Here is a 23,818-nt window from a genome sequence, read left to right on the forward strand (position 1 = left end):
TAATTATATATTATAACATGTAATATATAATTATATATAATGCATTATATAATTGCATATTGTATAATACATTGCATTATATATTATGTATAATGATATATTTATATATAATTTTATATTTGTATATAATACCTATATGTACTATGCTGATACATATTCATAATTATATATAATCCCATATAATATATATATTTATAATATATATATGAAGTCCTCCAGGAGCATGCTCCATTCAGTTAAAGTTTCTTGAAAAACAAGGAGAACCAGTATCTGTATTTTTTCCCCCTTGAATAGCCTTTCAGACATTTTTTTCTTTCAAAGAAATAAATTTCAACTGGGTTTTTGATTCCTTTTTCATAGAATTCATAAATTCCCTTCAATAAAATTCCAGCCCTGTACTGTGATGACAAAAAAGTTACATAAATGCTACAATTACATAATTTTGAGTTAAAAGGAAAAATTTAATCAAAAAGTGAACATTAAGGAATTTGTCAAGTAGTGAATTTTATAAATGTGTAGACATACGGAGGTTCCCATCATGTCTGGAGAATTTCTGACTGCAAAATTATAATCAAGAGGCCAGGAACAGGGGTCTAAGCCAATGATTTAGCGGAGATTCCCTAACTACCGTAAACATCTCAAGGATGAGAAAGATTTTGGCAACGCTCTTGTCATTTAGACAAAGGGGCTGACACTTTAATTTGGCTCTAAATAACACTCGTTTACTAAACGCATTGTATCTTAAAGAGATCCTAGTAAGTAGCCCCAAAGGCAGCAAACGAAGCGCCTTCTGGAGAACCCGGTTTTTGCCCCCCGTCTGCCCACCGTCTTGTGCTGAATGGATGACGGCTGTGAGGCTGTAGGGCCCGTCCCCCTTGCTGTTGAAGGCTTTGACCTTGACTTGAAACGCAGTGGAAGGGCGCATGGTCTCATCCTTATGGACGTATCGGCCAGTATCTGGATTAGTGACTGTCACTTTCTTCCATTCTTCGCCATCGAACGGCTTAAACGCCACTATGTAACCGAAGTTGTTGCCGTAGTGGTATTCTCTTGACAAAGGCTGAACAGAAATTGAAATAGGAAATGGTGTTAAGCGATACAGTCAATGAAGGGGGGCGGGAGGGAGACAATCCGACGCCGACAATAATCACGCTACACGTGACAGCGTGCTCTCTGTAAAAGCACACTGAGCTCACAGGTGAGAGCGGCCTGGAAAGGCCGGGGCACAAAGGTGCTCGAACACGCGATGGCGTCACTCACCGAGTCTGCTCTTTCTGGAACATCCCAGGGCTTCTCCCTAGGATGCTTTCCCATGTGTCAAAAGGCCCCTCCCTCACTTTCTAGAGGTCAAAAATCTCCTTGATGTTTTTCTTGGCCACGGGATCTGCCATTTCAAGACCCTTTCCTCAGTACTGCATACCCCATCTCCCCACTTTATTTCTTCCCTTTCACATTACCATGACCCACACTGTATCTCTCACTGGTCATCTACTTTATTGTCTCTCTCGACTAGCAGAACGTAAGTAGCCCGAGGGCAAGGTTATTGCCAGTTTTATTTACCTCTTTGTCCCTGGAACCCAGACTGAGGCCTCAAGTAATATTTCTTCAGTGGGTAAGTAAATGAATTTCTTTTGGGGTGAAAGGCTATGGTAAGAGAGTTAACTGTGTTGTAACCGAACCACAGAAAGTCGTCCGAGGACAAAGACAGAAGGGGCGTGGAGAAAGGAGGAACATCCGCCCTCAACTGTGGGAGGCTGGCTCCGGGCCCCAGACGACTCCACTTTGAAGCCAGAGCTCTGTTTCCCATTGTTTTCTCAGAGTAATTACTACACATCAACTGCCCAATAAAGGAGTCTGTGTCGGCCTTATCAATCCTTTTTTTTTTTTCTTTTTCCGCTGTGAAAACAAGGAACTTTAGTACAAATAAGAGGTCCTAGAAGACAGGGAGGCCCCCAGGGGGCTTCCATAATTTAACACTATTTTATAAATACTGACTCAAAGCAAACTTAGGGAGTGAGCATCATTTAGTCTTTTTTAGCCAATAAGGTAAATGTGCCCATTGTAAATATTGTACATTTGGTTTTTTGGTTTTTTTTTTTTTATTTATTTTTACCAGAACAGCAAAGGTAAGGTGTCTTGAGGAAAAACCTTGAACTGAATACAACACAGTGGCTTGAGTATCCTTATGTTAAATGGGAACATATGGAAATCTATAAAGCTCAAAGGGTGAAGTTATACTTGGTTTGCCCAGTCTAGAAATCTTGAAGCATGACCACTTGGATGAACAAAATGTGATTTTAAATTATTAATAGAAGAGCTTAACATCCCCACCAGAGTGTCAATCCTTTTTCTTGATAGTTCTAGACTTAGTTTTTTGCAATTCGTATATCAGAATAAGCTATGAAGCTTTCAAAAATTAATGGGTCTCAGGTCCTATTCCCAGAGACTTGATTTCAAATTTTTGGAACAGGATTTCCAATTCTGACTTTTTGGACAAGCTCCCCATCTTATTGTGTGTCAGATACATACAGAGTTTAGAAAATCAAGCCTATGGAAAGGAGTAAGGTGTTCAAATTTTCCCAATATCTTCACCTTTGTATGTGATATTGTCACTAAAACTGACGCATCTTTGAAATTTGAACAAAGAAGAGGCAACGTTTTCTTAAATCTTACTTAAAATTATGATTTAAATGTCAAATATAAAATATAAATACACAGCACAGAGTGAAGTAAGTCAATTTTTACTAAATATTCATTAATTACATAAATCAATTTGACTCATGTAAAGAATAAAAACTGTCATTTTTCCTGCAGTTCTCAGAATCCTTTGGAGCCTTAGTTGTGTTCTTTGATTATCTGCAGTGATTCAATACTGAAAATATTTAATGGATACACAGAGCTATATATAAAATATGTTACCTTGATAAATGCCAGATGTCTGATTCATACAAATTTGTGCTATCAAAGCCTTCCCTTTCCTCCCAATATCTCTCTCAGTTCAAAACTCCAGTAAAATGCATTGTTTTCCCGATATTATAATCTCTGATAGAAAGTTCCCCTTTGGGTCATACAAACTTAATAAAATGTTATGGACATCTCAGTAACAAGTCACTTGGGGAGACTTCTAAAGACTTACCTATCATGATAGATTACATGTGGTGATCAAAGTAAGTCTCAAGGGAGAAAGCAAACTCTAATTTAAAAACAGGTCCTGATACAAAAGACATTTTAACCAAATCTATGGCATTTTGAAAGTTCAGAGCAAATGTTATAAATTGCAATTGCATTATCAGGCCACAGTGAGTTCAGAACATCTCTTGAATAAGACAGTTGAACATTTGTTTAATCTTTCAGGCCAACAGACCCTTTAGCATCAAGAATCTATTTTTGCATATGAATTCACACTAAGCCATAGTAAGCCAGGTAAAATCTGGCATGCCTTTAAGGAAAAAAAAATTAATTTTGGTAATTTATTCTTGCTTGTGTTTGGGGCATTGTCTTTTATTTCAACTTACTTCTGGAAACAAAATGGGCTGGAGATTCAGTGTAGGTAAAGCAGGCTATAATATATGCAACTTCTTAATACTTACCGCCCATGTTATGGTCAGTTCTCTGTTGCTTCCACCCCCACCTCCTACATCTGAAGGAGCCACATTAGGTGCTGAAACAAATAGACAAATAAATGAACAAAACCACAAAAAGTAGATACTGTGTGATTTTTTTTTCTGACCTTAAAGTTCTCATTCACTACAGAACCCATACATTTTTTTCTTTCACTAGAAAAGACAAGCTGCACATGTGATCCACTCAATAATAATAACAATGTCCCATAGTTGTTGTGATAATCTGTTTTACTGCCAAGATAAAAATTGACTCAATGCCATAGGAAATGTGCCGGTTTCCTTCAACAAAGGAAGCATTTGCCTTCCCATCTTTTTCTTTTTTTTTTTTCTGTGTCCTTTCATTTACTATGATTTTGAAACATGAGACATATTTTGTTAGGAAAATATTTCACAGCTCTTACTTTTGAATCCTATGTCTTTCTAACAACTCATTGTTATGTTAGTTTTATGCCTCAGTCGACAAATAACTGTTAAGATGGTGTATGTGCATTAACATATAATTAGGCTTCACCCAAATATCTGGAAATATTAGAAATCTAGCATTGTTCCTAAGCTTTCATCTTCAATGCCCAAACCTATTCTGGAACCTTGCCCCATCAGTGACCCCAGTTCTCCCCTACTCGCATCTTTTTATATCATCCTTTGATTTTCAGTCTCTCTACTGTGGTGACTACCCTATGCAGTCTTTCCATTCTTAAAAAGCATCCTGTAATCCTGCTGTGCTCTTCATCTCCAAGCCATCACACCTTTTCCTGTCACCGAACTGCAAAGAACTGATCTATGACTATTTTTCATACTCCGTTTCATAATCACTTTTTACCCAATAATCTGTTTTTCACTTCATATCACTGAAGTCACTCTCTCAAAAATCACAAAATTGCTTTTAACTGCCAAGTCCAATAGCCTCTTGTTTTTCTCCAAGTTACTTTCTCTCCTTGAGAGTCCTTCAAGGCGGGTGCTGTATCTTATCGGATTTGTATACTATATCTTATTTGTGGCTATATCTTACTGGATTTGCATCTAATTGGAGATGTACAGATAAATACTAAAGCATACTTTGTTTCTGCACTCCTCCAGGCTCTGGGAGACCAGCTGCCCAGTCTCATGGATGAAGACCCTATTTTTACAGAGGACATACATTTTCCCACACAACTGCTGTGGCTCATTCTGAGCATCATTCCCAGATCTGTCAACATCTTAAAGAATGATGAAATGTCAATTCTTCTTTGAGTCTCCAAATCGTCCTTTCCCATAGGAAACCGTTACACTTTCCTCAGAGGACTCGTGTACTGAACCATAGAGCCTAATAAGTAACTGTGATTCACAGATAAATACTTCCAAACTTCTTCTATGTTATCCATATACATTCTTTGCTGAACTATGTACGTTAACTGCACAGAAACAAACAAAACGTAGGCTTTTCTTTGTATCTGTAAAGCTATACGATTTCCTTTCCTGATTAAGAAATTAATGCGAAGTTTGAGAGATTTTATTTTACTATTCAGCTGTCACCACATGAGTGTTAGAAATGAAATTGAGTGTGTAGGGGTGTTAAAAGATAATTTACTTTAAATAAAATAAATATTGAAGGCTGGGATATTAAAATACTCCTTTAAACCCATAACTCATATTCTGAAGGTAAAATTTTACACATTATAAAGAAACAAAGAGCGTGTTGTCTTACAATCAATGAATAAATCAAATTTTGTGTGTTTAACTCTAAGTACAAATATTGTGGTCACAGGCACATAATTTCAAAAATAACTCTAGAATAATTTATTATACTACTATTAGTTGAATCAAATATTGCCTTCACCAGGACAAATATTATTTGCCAAAGCATTTCACTGTAATCCTTTTCATTATAATCAATATTAGCCTTTTTATTTTGAACAGAGCTAAAAATAGAGTATGTTTATGTTAGAGTGCATGTTTTCCCCATTTCATAATGTTCCTTTTAAGACCCAACACACTTCGAATAAGTAATTCAAGACTGTTTTTCTCTTCAAAGATCACCCATTGAGTTCATGATGCTGAAAATAAGACAAACAAAAGCACAGAAATAAAAGTAACTGTCTTTTACTAGAATGTTTTACATCTTGGATTAATAACTGACTTAATTTCCTTCTTTAAGCTTTGAATATTCAGCTGTAGCTTTAGCAGCTAAGGGACATTTTTTCCACAGGTGGAACTGACATACAACCTATGTATCTGACATGAATCTGAGCACTTAGCCCTGCCGGGACAGTAGGACTTGGCCAAATAGGGATTCCTTTCAGGGAGTTAAATCACCCTAAGAACAAGGAAGCTTATTTAACTTTAGGCTCCAGGGCACTTGACAGTGAGCAAACTAGACTTTCTTTTAACAATAAATCATTAAAAAGAATTTAAACAAACATTTAGGAAAAATACAAAATTACTGGATTAATCATGAATAAACAATGAAAAATAGTGAGGTTTTATTAACTTGTCTTTTGCCATTGTCTCAGTCTAATGATGTTTATAATAGGGCTTCTGTATTTCAGTGGCAAATCTAAAAACTATTTGAAAATCAAGCCAACGCCATGACTAGTCTTTCCTAGGAAAAGAAACGAATCTGCCGCTTTTACTTTTAGATTTGAATGCTTAAATAATTTGCATGTAAGTATCTTTGGGGCTTTGGTGTTTTACTTAACAATGTACAGACTACTTGGTGACAAATCTTGTTATAAAAATCATGGATATATGAAATGTGGCCTCTGATCCAAAATATGTTGACTGCTTAGTTCTTGTTAATTATTGCTTTAACGTATATAGCCATTGTTTACAGAAATAAACTTAGCATGAGTGTAGCTTTTTTATGTTAATGTGCATCAGAATTTCATTGTGATTTAAAGCAACTTTTTCAGTAAGAGATTTAAATGGTATGTAAGTGATGCTCTACGATCTAGATAACCAAAGGGATTAAAGTCTTACAACTGCTTTTATTCTATCTATAAATATATTTTCTTTCTGAAGAGGTATGAGTAAAATCGAATATACTGCATAATATTTAAATATTCAAACGAGAGACATTCTTTGTAACTTTAGGATCTCCTGCTCTGATGGTGAAGCAGATTGCTAACATTCTTTTTTTTTTTTTTTAAATTGAAGTATAGTCAGCTATAATGTGTCAACCTCTGGTGCACAGCACAGTGTCCCAGCCGTGCATACACACACCATGTTAAATGCACCTACGATGTTACACTGATTTTTTTTCTAGGTTAAAAAAAAATGATTTAGGGTCTGAGGTAGTTCACAAAATATTAATGTCTTTAGATCTTAACAGGCCAAAATTGTAGTTTGTCTGTTCATCTACACTTTGTTCTCAAACAGGAAATTTAAGTGGGCAGAGTAAATTTGTTAACTGCTCAATGGAATGAGAATCTAAAAATAAGTCATCTGAGGGAACGATTACATGGGCAGAAAAGAACGCTGCAAATGTAAATGTATCACAATGCATAGTAAATGCATTATAAACAATCCAAAACAATTATGGATTGTTCATTTAAATTAAATAAAAGGATAAACAGTTCCTGTTTTACTCTCAGCTTATTAAAAATGAAAGCGTCAATGCATATGTTAACCTTGTTTCACACAAAACATATTATGTTTGGTAATGGATTCTCCTAAATTTTAATATGTGAATATCCCTGTAGCTTTGATCACTACTTTGCATTATCCTCTGTTAACTTGCAGTTGCCAGAACCATCATCTTTCCCTTCGTGTTCCTCCTTTTTTCTTCTAAGAATTATTTTGAGTACCAATTCTGGACCCTGTGCTGTGTGAGGCACCAAAGTTAATGGTATGAATAAAATCTGACTCCAATCCTGAAGATTGTTAATGTAGTAGAAATTTAACATGTACAACTGGTTTTAAGTCAATGTGTTAAAAATCTCCAGTAAAAGTTTGCTGGATGAATGAATGAATGAGTGAAAAAGCCCAGCTTAATAAGAGGCTCATCTAGAAATTGGACATGATTTTTACATACGCCACCTAACTGGATACTCAGGTCAGCATTTTGAAGGAAGTCTACAGAAAAGTAACATCATCCCCTTTTTACAAAAAAGGCAAATGGGTCCCAAAAGAAGTTGTTGGTTAACTAGCCCAGGGCACACCACTCACACATAGAGAAGCTGACACTTTAACTCATGCCTCCTACTAGCTTAAAAGTCTATACTCTTAGCTTCTTCTAAAAAGAGATTTAACTATTTTTTTAATTAGTGACAGCTACTAACTTTAGCACCCTACTAGCTACAAAATATGTTCTTAGCTCCATTCTTTTCCTTTATCAAACATACTTAAAATAAAAAATAAATGATCAGAATAGCTTCATCAGACATGGAATTAAAGCTCTATACACAGTATGAAAGTGTTGATTCCAGTGTTATGTTTCTTTTCTCTCTGTTCCTTCTTAGGTTGACCTGGCAGGTAAACGGCAAAGCTGTCACTACAAACCTGAAGGCACCATGTTAGGCTATCACCTCAGCACCTGCACCTGCGGGGCTCCTGGCGGTGGGGGCATGCCTCACAATGACACGTCACTTTGAAGGATGCTTCAGCTATCTCTTTCTTACAGTCAGAATTGAATGTGTTACAACGAGTTGCAAACACATCTTCTAATTCTTCATCTGGGACCATCCATTTTATAATGCACTTGTCTGAAACCAAAGAATGTACCCAACTGTGCCCGGTGATCTTAACATGAAGCCATTGGACAGATAAGGGCATGTGCTGCACTGATAATGTCCTGTCTTTCAATCAGCAGAACGAGGCACAGGAGCAACCTTTCCATCAAATGGGAGCTCGCCTTTATCCCACATAACATATGCTGGCATCTCTCAGAGAGTTGTTATAATGGTACATGACAAGACAAACATCCCCCTGTTTTAGAATGTATTTTAATTTTCTTGTAAGGATAAAAAATGTAAATGTCCAATTTTATGAATATTCAGTTTTTAGGAAACAGGAGGAAAGGAAAAACATGAATGAATGAGAAAGTCTGTTGAATGCTATTGTCTTAAATATATAAAATTATTCCTTTAAGATGATTAAAACTACCTGAAATTACATGATCCTCTATAAAAATGGAACTACATATATTTATATATATAAATAAATGTATAAAAATGGAAATATACTGCCAATGAGGTGATCAATTGCATAATTGACAATATTTTCTCACAAACATATTAAACTTTAAAATGGGCATTAATAGCATGATGACAATTTTTATCCAGCAAACATTATGGTCCTATACTATACTAGTACCATAGTACTAGGCAGTATTAACTGCTTTCCTTACATGTTTTTTAATCACAAAAAATAATTTCATAAGATAAATAATTTCCATTTAGAAATGAGGAAACTGAGGCTCAGAGAGGTTAAGTAATGTGCCTCTAATCACAGAGCTTTTAAAAGATGGAATCAAGAGTCTACTGAGGGATCAGTGTCCTGGAGCTACCATACTGCACACTGCCCTCCCAGAATGTGGCTTAGGAACGACGCTTTTAGAATTCCAGAGCCCTGGATTTGAGTCCCAGCTCTGCATCATATCAACCAGTGTAATCTTGACTTCCTTGTCTGTCAATTTAGGAATAATAATACCAACGTCATCAAGTTATGGTGGGAATAAATGGAGCAATGTAAGCAGAGGGCTTGGCAATGTATCTGATAACAAACAGCAAGTACATAAAACATGGTAGCCACACAGCCAGATTAATAAAAGATCCTAAAATATTTTCTTATAAAAGATTAACTAATGTATTAGAGGTCACAGGATTTATTGTTTTTTGCAACTGAAAGCAATGAATCGTCTCATTATATCACTATAGGGCCGTATCTTGCATTGTGAATAAGACTGGTTTCTTATCACTTTTATGTTTGTTTTGGTTCTGAAGGCTTTTAAGAGAAGTTATGTTCCATGCACACTAGAAAAAGAATGAATTCCTTAACAAAATACCATTTGAACAAACATAACGTCAGAGGTGACGCTTTACGAAGGTGATGCCAAAAGTTGTTTGCTGAAGGTAACAGCCTTATCAAAATGTTAGGTTTGATGTGAGTCTGAAACAAATTTTTCCCAGCGTTTCTAAAGCGAGAAGACTTTTGAGGTTGGAAGGTCTTCAGAGTTACATACAAACTGATGGTAGTGAGCCCATCAAAAATTATCCTCTTCTTCTAAATATAATATTAAATATAAATTATATTCATTGATTCAGATATGAAAGAAACAGATTGACTTTTTCTCTCTGGAACATTGGTTTTTATTGTGATTCTTAAAAACACATTGCATTTAAAATTCTACTTTGGGATTAAAAATAAATTTAAGATCTTATGGCAATTCTGTCCAGATGATCAACCAGTATATACTAAAGCAATCATTTTCTGAAATAAGTGATAAAGAAATTTTTTGATAACAGAGTTCCTAAGAAGGAGAGAGGAGGGTGTACCCCTATGCCAAACAAAATGTGTTTTCCCTCCCTATGAACAATTTCGTACCTCAAAAGATGTGTTCAGATCAGAATTCATTCGTATTTCACTAGTCCACAGATCAGAGAAAATTAAGGAAGCTCAATGAGATAAAAAGAGCCTGGGATAAACATGTTATAATTTTTAACTGAAGTAAGTTTACTGAGACCGACTTAATCATTTAATTTGTTTGCAATTTTGTTTTGAAAATGAATACTTGTTAAATCAAATCAAGTGCATGACCCCTCAGCACGAATTAGGTGATTGAAACCATCCGTCAGAAAAGTCCCATTTCCTTTTTATTTTTGTTTCTCAAGAAAGAGCAACTGTGTTCAGTGCATCACACAGCAGCCTCTGTTACAGACCTAGGAAGCTTTAGAGAATAATCAAAATCAAACACAAGTATCCTGGCTACGCGGTGCCTGCGTTCTCTTACATCACCCCCATGTCCTGATGAGATTTCTGTGAGGTAGAGAAAAAGGAACAACTGTGTTCATTCACAGGTGGATATACTAAAACAAACAAAAATAATCAGTGTCTAAGTCATATCTAGTTTTATAACTGAGAATGCAGTATGAGCTTTGACTGGAACATTAATAAAGGTTCATATTAAGTGGGTATGATTTTAGAGTCACAGAGAAACCACCTTTAAGAGAGAACGTTTAATATGTGAGATCTGTCAGACAGATCTGGATTTGAATTCTGAATCTTGCAAGTAGTTATATTAATTTAGGTGAACTGTTTAGTGTCTCCGAGTTTACTGCCTCTTAATGAGCACTGGATTGCAGAACCAACCTCAAAGTATTCTTCCGAGGCTTAGCTGAAGTGCATGTGAAAATACTCAGCACAGCTCAGTAATTTAGTGTTTATCTTCTTCCTTTATTACAGAATCATCAGTTTTCTCTGGGAAATTACATGAAACTTTAAGAGACTGTTTATTGATGGCAGTTTCTGTGAATAACTTGGCTTTAAAAACTAAAGACAGTAGAATTTATAATTCTAGTTAGAAGTGAGGCCAAGAAATTGAGGTATCCAGAAATGTGGAGAGACGATATTAAGATATCACAGTAGAATTTTAATGGCTGTCTGTCATCCATTTAAAATATTTTCCCCCAAAGAGAGCACTGAAATTTGGCAAGGCACAGTGAAAATAAACTCAGAGAGTCTGCAAAACATTTTCTTTTTCATAGACAGGGAATAATAAAGAAGAACTATTATTAGAATCACAATATTTTTGCCTAAAAATGCAAGGGACAAAGAAAATAGAGCGGGGTACTTCTTGTACTAAAGGCTATAAAAATGGAGTTGGTATTTAGCACAAAAGTGTGAACTTAAATTGGAAGAGTAGCCAAGGTGGAGCTGCGATAAGAGAGCACGTTTAGAATGACACACCCAATACTGAAGGAACCCGTTACAGCTGTTTCTACAAAGCTGTGACTCCCCCGGTGGTGCAGATCCGAGGGTCCCTGCCCCATTCTCCCCGTGCCCCACTCACCCTGCTCTCCGTCCGTATCCATCCCCTCCATCCACGTGGCCATTCAGTTATAAATGTCTTCAAGAGACACGAAAAACCATGAGCCTTCCAAATGTTGGAGCCTGCTTATGCATGGGTCTACTTGCTTAAGGTTCAGAATTTACATTAAAGTTTATATTCTAAATACTAACTACATTTAAGAGGTGTCTAGTGGATTATTCAGTGTTCTCTATCTACCTGTTTCCCATTAATTATGTAAAAATATTCTTAGGCTTCATATGTCCTCTTAATTTCTGACTGTCTTGACACACCTGAATGGACACACCAATGTGAAATGCCTATACACACATTTTTCAGGTGAATTACTTACCTCAGAGCATTATTTCCAAAAGCATTCAATTATGCGTTACAGTGTCACAGAATTTATAAGCCTTTTACATTTAATAACGTTTCTCCTACATACCAGCACCATCTGTTTTAATTTTGTTTGACGGGATACTGGGCTCTCCTATACCCAATGTGTTGGTTGCTACCACACGGAATTCATACTCCATCCATGGGATTAAATCCACTGCTCTTGCTGCCTCCATATTTCCTTCAATAATTGGGGGGTCTAAAGAAAATAAACATCAAAATAGAGAACGTTAGCTGAGTAACATTACTTTTATAACTCCCCATGTTTATTTTCCTGTTTTCAGAAAACGAAACGTATTCCACTGAGCTGAAATAAAAATAAAAATGAAGAATGACAAAATGTTCAGTTCAAGGAAGTAAGAGGAGAGATAAGAAGTTAGGAAGAGACATATATATATGAACTTCCAGTGGGCTCCCGGCTCATGTCTCTGCTGCTAGTCCACTGGCAACACCCTGAATAGAAAGGAGGTAGATTCTGAAAGCAGAACCCAGAGAGATTTCCAGAGGCAAGGGTACCACATGGGCAGTTAAAAGTTTTATGGACTGCCCTGCAGTGTATGGGTAGTGAATGATTTATGGGACTATCTGTTTATGTTCTTTTTGGTTTCTTTTTTAGATTCATACCAAATCATCTGGGGCAGTGACAATACATGTTAAAATAATTCATTCAGATGTATTAAGTATTTCTCCGGATTTATGCTACTAGATATTAATGGGAAAATTACAAATTATGGGCAGGCTATGACTTGGAATTGCTTATTTAATTGAGGTATGATAAAGCGTACAACCAAGGCAGGACCACATATTAGTTTAAGCGCTCATAAAATATTTTCACATGTGTTTTTAATAATTAACCTACACGTATGTATGTAAATACCTGTACATCACTTATTTGGAAAATGTGTTCCCTGAGGCTCATGCATGATTCATTATGATACAAATTAGGGAATTCTCATCTGGCACTGCAGACCCTGAATAAGTAGCTTTTTAAGACGCTGTACCCATCACCACAATAAATGCTGAGGATCCTGGTGTCCAGTTTTTACTTCTGGATAAACTCCTATATAGCTCAGACTCTCCCATGCCTCGTGCTGCCGTCTGTGGTACTTGTGGCATAACTCTCCTAGACACTCATTTTGCCATCCAATCTCTTATTTTGTTAAGAACTTGTTTTACGTATTTGACGTGTATTTTTGACTTTCTGGTTACAAGTTTAGCTTTGCCTGCCCCTCTGTTTTAATTCTGCCTCTTTTATTTATCTCTTACCTCCTCTGCCATTCCTTCACACCAAATCAGAATTTGTTTGTCTTAATTTGTATACATAGGAACTTATTTTAGGTAACTGGAAGAGGGAAGATGAAGTTTTGACTTGTGAAGAACTCTTTGCGGAGAAAAGGAAAAAAAATAGCACAGCTGGTTGTTATGACCCTGGGTAGCGTGGCCCCTCATCCTCACTGGAAACTTGCAATGATTCTGAGCTTCCTGTGGAAGGAGAGGCTCTATTGGTTTGACTGGTGACCCCCTAAAAGACACGTCTATGTTCACATCACCAGAACCTGGGAGCGTGGCCTTACTTGGAAAAAGAATCTTGCAGACCATTTTAATTTTGAGACTAAAGTTAAGTTAAGGATCTTGTATAAGATTGTCCTGGATTATCTAGATGGGCCCTAAATCCAATAACAAGTGTCATTATAAGAGAAATACAGCAAAGAAATATATGAAAGAGGAAGGTGAAATGTGGCCACAAAGGCAGAAATTGAAATGATGCAGCTGTAAGCCAAGGGGTTTTTGGTGTCACCGGAAGCTGGGAGAAGAAGGAACATTTTGTTCCCTAGGATCCTGGGGGAAGGATACAGCATTGACAACACCTTGATTTTGTACTTCTGTTGTGTCAAACCACCAAATTTGTGGTAATGTGTTATCACAGCCCTAGAGAATCAATACAGAGCTTTAAAGGCAGAAGCTGATGGAAATATTTGTGACTTTGTGAGTCTGGGGAGCCCAAGCAATTGTAACAGAATGGTTAAGGAGGCAGTCTGATCCTCCCCCGCTGCTTCTTATGCTGTAAAACCCCAGGACCATTTAAATACCTGAAGAATGGAATATTGGAACCATTCTAAAGGGTCCCTCTTGGCAAAGGCACACAGTGTTCTCATGATGGTAAATGGCTACACTGGGGCTTTTCCAAGCAGCTGGGCAGTCAACAGGTAGGGGCAGGTGTAGACTGAGCCAGATGGATATACAGTTAAAAGTGCAGCTGATAGACTGATTTGGAGCACATCTGAGGATCCAGTACAAAAATATCTCCAAACAAATGGAAGATCAAGGATATGTTCTAAGAGTAGAAATTCATACTTGACTACAGAAACTGTTTGGAGGAATGGTGAGAGTTGAAGAAAGAAAAGTCAACTGGGGTCTTTGATGGTGGGCTTTGGATTCTAGATGGGGAATAGGACCTGTGACTAAATGAAGTCTGAAGGTGGAGAGAGCAGAATGAGCGAAAAGCCTTGGAGTTACGATCATGAGAAGCTAAACCTCAGAGGGAAAGCCTTGGCCCAGTGATGCAAACAGCTCTCTGAAAAGGGGAAACAGAAAGTGGACATTAGAAACATGAACTTCCAGAATGTACCTTCTGAGTGATGAGGGAAGGAATTTGATATCTGTAAGTTCACAATAATATTCTCTACAAGGATGGCTCAAGGTGTGAAAACTCCTCTTTTTAGAACAAAATCAATTACTATCATTCTTGTTAACATCCATTAACATCAGTACCTATAAGGAGATGAATATCTAAAACAAACATGTTTTCGGTATGTATTTACAATACCCCCTGAATGAAGCCATTTATATAAGGAGTAGGCTAATTTAGCAAAAAATGACTAATATGAATCATTTTAGAAAAATGTATCTAGAAATAAAAGTGACTGTGTATCTGGTCTGCTTTCCTTTCCCCCAAACAGGGCAGGAATTTTGACCCATACCACATCACAAGAGCAGGGATTTAAAAGGTTGCTTTCTAACTGTTTTCCCAGCTCCAGTCTTGAACTCAGCAGCCCATAGCATCACTTTACAGCTGGAAAACGCAAGACTGGCTATGCCCATGCGAGGCCACGCTCATCATCTGTTTTCATGTTCCCCTTGTCTGTTCCTGGTTATCATTTATGGGCATATATATGTTTGTTTTATTTTTTTTTAATGTTTTATTATTTTTCATTTTATTTTATTTTTGGGGGGGAGAGGTAATTAGGTTTATTTTTTTATTTATTTTAATGGCGGTACTGGGGATTGAACCCAGGACTTCATGCATGCTAAGCAGGCGCTCTACCAGTGAGCTCCACCCTCCCCCCTTTTTACTTACTCATGTTTTGGAATCCCTCAGGGGCCTGGAAGACCTAGTATGATGTTTTGCAAATAGAAGTACTCAATAAATATTTGTTTAAAAAAATAGCAATAAAATATAAATACAAAAGCTGTGGTGGTTTAGAAGGGACAGTATCTCAATGCAGGGAGCAGGCCACGTGTACAGCAATCACTTTATTATCTCCTTCAACCCTGAATCAGGCAGGCTGCTGGTAGAATAAAAGAGGACGCTCCTTTACCATGCTCTGTACCTCTAATGCCTATAATCAGCTCATAAACTATCCCGCCTTGTCTAAAGCACAGGGTGAAAATTGTTTTCCTTCCCTTAAGCCCTCAACCACTCTCTTTAACTGTGACTTGGTCCTTTCTGACTTCTCTCCTCCATTGCTGACGTGTTTTACCTTTAGTACACATTTTATTTGTCTTATTCTGAGCCCTCAATGTCCCGATAAATGGATTTGTACCTCTTGCAGTCTTCTCCAACCCCTTCTGCTCTGGTAGGATCTATTGGATACACATTTTATTTTTCCAAAACCTCCCACACAGATAGGTTGGAAGCAAAGGTCATCTTTGCCTTGGAAGGAGATTCATGCCTCGAGCCAAGTGGACACGAGTCAGGAGCAGAGGGACTCTGTGTCCCCTCTCTTCAGCCAAGTTCCTTGCAACCTGTTTGCTATTCCTGGAGTCAGAGGAGAGGGGAGTAGTTGGCACATTAGAGGCATGTCCCGGGAATTAGAACTGGGGTCTCAAGCTCCTGAGTTTTAACTGGGTCAGTTCTGAGTCAGGCCACATTTTACAGATAATCTCAGTATTGAAAATCAGATTTTAACAGTATAAAGCCTGCCAGAGGCTTCTCTTTATAAACAACTAAAATGTTGTATATTAATCTAATAAGGGTTTAAATCTTGGTTTTACTGCTAAGCATAAATTTCAAGCAAAGGGATATACAGCAGGAGACACACTCCTTACTTTAGTACTCAGGTCAAAAGATCCCCTTGAGAAGGTCTTATTTTAACAAGCAGCCATGAGCACTACTCCATAGATCTAACTGCAAATACCTTGAGTCCATAAGGCTCAGAATAAAACGTTTCTGACTATTCTTTGGAGGAAAAGTGAAGCAAGTCTCATGGGTATCTCAGAGCCAATATTCAGTGTTTTAGTTGCCTGGCAACCATGCTTTGTGGTGCTCTGCCTTCAGACCACACCCACTAGTTCTTTGAGCAGCTTCAGAAAGCCAAAATGACCTCCAGGCTGAAAAACAGACTGTTTCAAGGATAGCTCCAGGTAATGTAATCCCTCGTGTTCCAGATTCTTGGAGGTTGCCATAGTGAGTCCTGTTGTTTCCTTGGGGTTTAAAAACAATTAGAACTTTTAGGATCCTCCATCTGCCTCCAAAACCCAAGTATTTGAAACTACTCAGAAAGGATGACCCACTTGGGGGTTCTACCTGAAAAAGCAGGTCTGTTGCTTGAGAATGAAAATGGGCGTTTAAAGGCTTCACTCTGGCTCTGACACAACTACTCAGTGTAACGTTGAAGGGTCTAGACTCAACCCATAGATCATCTGGCAGGACTCAGGGAGGAGCCAGAGGCGTTCCTTGCAGCAAAAAAAGAAGCAAACTGTGCTTTGGCATCCCAGAATGTGTGATTCATTAATTCTTCTCTAAGGAAAATTTGCCTGTTGCTTCACAAAAATCCAGCAATTTACATCTGAAGCAAGAACAACAAATGTGAAGCTACAGAAAGTCAAAAAAGAAAATGGTAAATTCTAAGATGTGAATCTCCTATGATGAGCCGAATGCTCTTTTCATTTTTGTAACCCATCAATTTGGCAAAGATTTAAACAGAAAATACTAAACACTCAGCAAAGACCTGGGACAAGGGATACTTGTATACTGGTGATGGGAATAAAAACTTATTCCACCTTCCTTCAGTGTAAGCTTGTCATATAGCTCATGGGCTTAAGCATATTTATACTCAATAATTTAACTGACAAAAGTCTATTCTGAGAAAATGCTCTAAAATCCAAAGAAACACGAATATGTTAAGATGATATTTGAGGAGGATTTATAACAATTAATTCTAATCTTCAACATGATAGAACTTTACATATAAAGACCTTTTCTTCCCCTTTTTAGAGAACATATCCCATCTCCTCTCAGTTGCTCCCTGATAACGTGGTTTCCGGTCCTCTTTATATTCTGGTCAACCTCCCTCTTCTGTACAAACACACACACCATCACCAATAATATTCTATATCTTTTTCCCCTGAAAGTAGCAGCATGAAATCAAACACAACATCTAAATGTGACCTAAGCATCCTGTAGAACCCTAGGAATGACACTATATTTCTGCTGGCCATCCCCTAAAATGTTTGAGAGGAGTGATAATTACTGTAGATCATTTTAAAGACATACAGTCTATTCTTTCACCTCATTATTCTAAATTTAATCCTTGGAATGTTGAACATTGGTATCTTTGAAAAAATTGAACACCGTAAATAATCACTTTCATAAAACTGAATTAATCTTGTACCTTCCTTTTTTCAGTGGACACCACTGTAAATAAAAACCACATGAGTTTTATTTCTTCATCTCTGCGTATTTTTCACTTCCACTTAGGATATAGTCACAAGAGAACTTTACTTACACAACTAACAAGAAGAACATGCAAGAGAATCTACAAAATATTGCTTTTGAGAGCCTATCAGAGAGCTGAGTTTGTGAAGAAGTCTAATCAACTAAAATCATCATTTGCAGACTAATAGCGAAAAGGAGGACCTAGGCATCGATGTGTAGAAGAAAGCAGTTTAACTTTTCAAGGATATTTAAAGACAAAGTGCAGACTGACATGGCTATTTTGAATCCCTGGGAGCCCCCAGATCTAGGAGAGTCTGGCTGTTGACCAATTCCTTTCTGCAGGCTTCACCAGGTGTACTCAAGAAAGTCTGGGAGTATGACAAGAGAGTTGAGAGACCGTCCTTTAAGGCACAGGCACCTCAGATCTGTTTAAGTCCAAGATCAGAGCAGGAAAATTGAGACCCTCTGTGCATTCTGAGCCTTACACTGAATATAAGTAAGTGCCCATGTGTGGCTGGGGGAGTGGCAGGAAAGTAAGAGATATAATAATGACATTTGCAGCAACGTGGATGGACCTGGAGATTGTCATTCTAAGTGAAGTAAGCCAGAAAGAGAAAGGAAAATACCGATATGATATCACTTATATGTGGAATCTGAAAAAAAAAAAAAAAAAAAGACAAATGAACTTACTTACAAAGCGGAAACAGATTCACAGACATAGAGAACAACTTGTGGTTACCAGGGGGGAGTGGGGTGTGAGGGTGTAAATTGGGAGTTCAAGATTTGCAGATACTAACTGTATTATATAGAATAAACAAGTTCATCCTTTATAGAACAGGGAACTATATGCAGTATCTTGTAGAAACTTCTGGTGAAAAAGAATATGAAAACGAATATATGTATGTTCATGTATGACTGAAGCATTGTGCTGTACACCAGAAACTGACACAACATTGTACATTGACTCTACTTCAACAAATATATACATATACACATAAAAAAAGAAAGCATCAACACCCACAAAAGAAGCACCCTATTTAGATGCAACCCTTGCCTCCCCATCCCCCATCTTTGTTATTTCTTTTTAGCACTAATCATCATGTGACTTACTATACATTTGAATTATTTGTTTATTACCATCTTCTCTCCTACTAGAATGTAAGCTCCTTGAAGGCAGGGTTTTTGTTTGTTTGTTGTTTTTTGGTTTCTTTGTTCTCTCTCTGTTTTGTTCACTGCTGGCCAACTATGTATCCAGCGTCTAGGATAGGTTCAGACATACAGTGGGAACTCAACAAATATATATTTAATGAATCTACAATGAGGGTCCTGATCTAACTGCCAGGGATAGAACAGTGAATAAGACAAAAGTCTTCACCCTCATGGAACTTGCTTTATAGAGGAATACTTTTTTTAAATGAGAACCATGTTTTAATTGAGCTACATGGTAAGCATTCATAACTAATGGAAATGACAATTATTATTCCTTTTTTAAAGCCAAACCAAATTTTAACCATGTGTTTATTTCATTTGCTCTCCAGTACTATAAACAATGTCAATTTAGCTAGATATATAATATTACCTACAGTTTTTTCATTATCATTCATTTTCATTCTCTTCAGAGAAGTAGAAATTGCTCATGCTTTATGTTTATTAAACATCTAAATGGTTTCTAAAATTGTTTCTCAAATGGTCTGATTTTGCCAAGTATATTTATAGGTAATTCTTACATGCAAAGCATAATGTAATAGAAATGTTTCACCTGTGTCTAATTGATTGAACTTCATACACTTATGTGGAGAATTACTTAATACGAAAATATACCCTAAACCCTTGTAACAGATTTCAAGTTTATATTTCATTCATTTCCTATGATAGGGAGGAATTATCAGAAAAAGTGAATCTAAATTAAAACTTCTCAGGGAGCAATACAAATAAATTCCCTTATATTAAGATAAAACTAAAATGAGTAGGTTTAAGCTTTGCTGGGATGATGAACTCTTTCATTTTTTAAAAAAGAACATTCTATTCACTTTTATCTCTTTTCTCCCCTCTGATGACAGCTGAGCCCATATTTCTATGCTTCTTCTTTATGCATCTAAAATAAATTATGACAACTACAAGTTTGGTTAAAAATATTGTCAACAATGACAAATATAAACAAGCTATTTTATCAAAAGTCCTCTATCTTCTTTGATGTTCTAGGAGAAAATAAAGCGATGTGTATGCTGGTGATGAGGAAATGACAATGGCAGTACTTACAGACAACAGCAACTACCCACTTCCTCTTAATTAGCTTTTACTTTTAGGAAATCTTAATATGAGGTGGGGAAAAGAAAGCTGCGATACTAAACTGCTTTAAAAACCTGTTTGGAGAAAATTCAAGCGAGGCAAGGTCATCCTCAGGAAGTAAAGGGTTATGGTAGTAAGATCTGGGTGCTCAATCTATATGATCAATTGTGGCTTTTTTTTTTTTAATGTAGAAGTATAGTACTTACATAATTGGATAAAAAGGGTCATAAATAAGTTATAGATGCCATTTGCCGAAAAAACTCCATTTTCTATCATTTTTTCCTGCTGCATCTTAGAATTACATGTAGCTTAAATAAGACACCCAGGAAGCCTCTCTCTGCTTTCCCCTTATAGGCCTAGACATGCTGCTTCTTTCTCTATAGTTTTTAAATTATAAGTTTGCTGTAGTTTTCTTCACTAACAAAGCACTGGAATACTAAAAAAAGAAAGAAAGAAAGAAAGAAAGAAAGAAAGAAAGAAAGAAAGAAAGAAAGAAAGAAAGAAAGAAAGAAAGAAAGAAAGAAAGGAAGGAAGGAAGGAAGGAAGGAAGGAAGGAAGAAAGAAAGAAAGGAAGGAAGGAAGAAAGAAAGGAAGAAAGAAAGAAAGAAAGAAAGAAAGGAAGAAAGAAAGAAAAAAAAAAAACTCATTCAGGGTAGATGATGAAATTCTTTAACAGTCCAAGGCTTTTTGTTTCTGATGCAATAATTCATCTAAAAATACATACAGGTTAATCCAACAAATGCAACTCACCCGTCTTCGCATCTTTCCAGTCATCGGAAAGAATAGTCTTGGTCTGGATCGTGTATTTGGATATGGGACTGTGATTGTCTGAACCACGGCTCCAAGTGAGTCCCACTGAGGTGGCTCTGATGTCTTCTATTCGCAGACCACCGGGAGGGCCGGGAGGGCCTGCAATGAAAATTTGGGTGATGAATCAATGAATCCCAACTAGTGAATTAAATGCACATTAGAATACAAAAACGTCCTCCTTGCAATTAATCTAAAGAACTTTTATACCATATGATCAGGGTTGCCACGTTCCTTTTGAATATAATGTAAGAAGCAATAGTAATAGTATTTATGATTTTTACTAAATGATTTCATGACATCTTCTTTTTAAGAAAGGAGATAAATGCTGTCCTTTAAAATGGTATTATTGTTCAGGATACATATGATAATCCTTGAATCATAAAATAGATGCAGTGATCATCTTTGACTCATAAGATGCAACTGGCATCAAAGGGACATAGTAGATTGTAGGACAGTGTGATTTAATGAATGCTCGCCCAATGCAGCATCAGAAATGATAGCACAGTCCAGATATGAGAATAGTCAAATATTTCATTCTGCCTCCTCAAAATAGAACAAACACTTTTAATAACCTTAAATGTGATAGATAATTTATTTTACTTGGAGTAGAAGTTTCTGGGAATGATTGCATGTATCATTTTGGGTAATACATTTCACGTTAGTTACAGTCATAGAAATAATACTAGAATAAATATTTCTACTTATATACAATGTAGAAAACAACTGTCAACTCAGATATACTAGGGATGCTCTGAAAACATCAAATAATATACCGAAGAATCTTAAGCCAGAAGAGTTTTTACTGCAGAACATAACACAATGTTAAAAAATTGGCTTTCACAGACGCTTCGTAATTCAGTACCAACATTCATTTATCTTTTAAACTGAGAGCCCTGTGCTGGGTGGTAGAGATGCAAAGATCAATGAGACATAACTTTTAGGTTTTTTGAACAACTCTTTGTCTTCAAAAGGGTGAAATGGACCAGCATATGAATAAGTGTAAGAGACAGCAGTGAATGCCGTGATTACGGTAGACAAGATACTTATATTGTGCATCATGGTTTCTTGTTTTTTAAAATGTGTGTGGGGGGTCCTTTAGGTGGTAAAGTGGCATCTAGGATGGACATTTCAGACAATGCCAAATGTTTTCTTTGCATCAGCAAGGAGGTCATTCCCAACTGAATTAGGCATAGTGAATGTAACAGTCAACACCTTTTATTTTCATACTGAATAAAATATTAAGACACATGTTTTTATCTTTCAGCTGAAAAGAAGTGCCTTCCTATTTAAATGGAAAATCAGACACTTAGTCTACATGGCCTTTTTCCTCCACATGGGCTTTGGTCTTTGCAAAGGATATGTGCAATACTCTACGCCTTCACTAATTTCCTTGTGGTTGGTCCCCACGGAGGTAAACGTGTGGGTAGATTAACACGACAGCATCACTACTAATATGAAAATAACACAAGACACAGACTATGGATGGTAGTAAATTTTATTATCTGGAAATACACAACAGAAATTAATAAAGGTAAATAAATTTTTGTAAATGTATCATCTGGAAGAATGCATTTAATATTTCTTGATGTTAAGTAAACATAACAATAATAACACCATCCAAAATTAATGAAAACAGCCTCATAAATTATATAGAACACATTAGATATTCAGAAAGAACATACTGTGTTTTTCATATGTAAAACCACGTGGGAATACTGTGTACTTTCTTGATCAAAACCAGGACGTTCCTTACTTCACCTAAAAGATCATCCAAGTCAAGTACTGAGTGGAACATTTCAGAGTATTAGAATTAAAAATTACAGATGAAAAATTAAAAAAAAATTTTTAAAAGGAAGAGAAAGTCTTACTTGTAATGCAGGCATTTGGACCCTTTTTCTGAGCATAAGGGTATGGTATTCGGAAAGTGTTAAAGGGAATTTAAGACAAAATTGCCATAGGCTGGTCATTAACCATTAAAGTGTAAATTATTTCCCTGCTGTAATTCTCTGAAGTTCTTGGAGTGGCAAATGAATGATTTCCTAAAAGGTCAGATTAAAATTGGGTAATATTAGTATATTAGCATATTAGCATAGGGACTATGTGCCTAACAATTTATTCGGTCACCCAGTCATTGTTCAGCAAAAGACTAAAATTACATTTATGCCTTTTTTTCTCTGATATATGCCTGGACTATAGTGGGTTCTCAAATATTTGGTGAAGACATAAATGAATTTATCACAATTGACCTTCAGATAGTTCTCAAAACATAATGGTCATCCATGAACACCATCTCCATTCTCTTATCTGACTTGAAATATTGTTATCATCATAAGAAGGTGAAATTGAGAAAATAAATGGAAAGGAGTTGGTTGATATCCTCAAAACCCTGGTGTGACAATTTCAGTTGGTAAAATTTCACTTCATATAGAGTTGTTCATCTAATAATTGACTACAAATATCTCCCAAGAAAAATACCTCAGAGAAAGTACACTATTAATGCACAGAAATTTTAAAGTTAAGACAAGCTTTGACTTTAAATTCTGTGCCTTGAATTATCTTGGGCAAGTTTCTCAAATTTACTAAGCTTTCATTTTCTCATCTGCAAAATAGGAGTAATAAAAATTGACCGGATAGGACTGTTGTGAGGATTGAAATAAAATCTTGAAAGAATGAAGCCCTCAGTAATCTTTAGCTGTTAATATTATTATTGTTAATCCCGTAAGCGCTTTCTGCGCTTCAGAAAGCATCGGACTGGAGGAATACTTGTTAATGATTAGCAGG

At 36.5% G+C, this 23,818-nt stretch overlaps 1 protein-coding gene across 4 annotated transcripts in view; it reads right to left on the reverse strand.

Annotated features, from left to right (window-relative positions):
* CNTN1 (contactin 1) overlaps positions 1-23,818 on the reverse strand; it is a 286,536-nt gene that overhangs the window by 40,986 nt on the left and 221,732 nt on the right. For all 4 annotated transcript variants that reach the window (XM_006193665.3, XM_032493300.1, XM_014566827.2 and 1 more), the window contains 4 exons: positions 20,978-21,136; positions 12,050-12,199; positions 3,591-3,661; positions 826-1,060 (listed from right to left, as the gene is read on the reverse strand). In XM_006193665.3, coding sequence (XP_006193727.1) covers positions 826-1,060; positions 3,591-3,661; positions 12,050-12,199; positions 20,978-21,136 — 615 coding nt within the window. The remainder of the gene's footprint in view (positions 1-825; positions 1,061-3,590; positions 3,662-12,049; positions 12,200-20,977; positions 21,137-23,818) is intronic.

Source organism: Camelus ferus, chromosome 12 (assembly GCF_009834535.1).
Source record: "Camelus ferus isolate YT-003-E chromosome 12, BCGSAC_Cfer_1.0, whole genome shotgun sequence".
Taxonomy (NCBI): Eukaryota; Metazoa; Chordata; class Mammalia; order Artiodactyla; family Camelidae; genus Camelus; species Camelus ferus.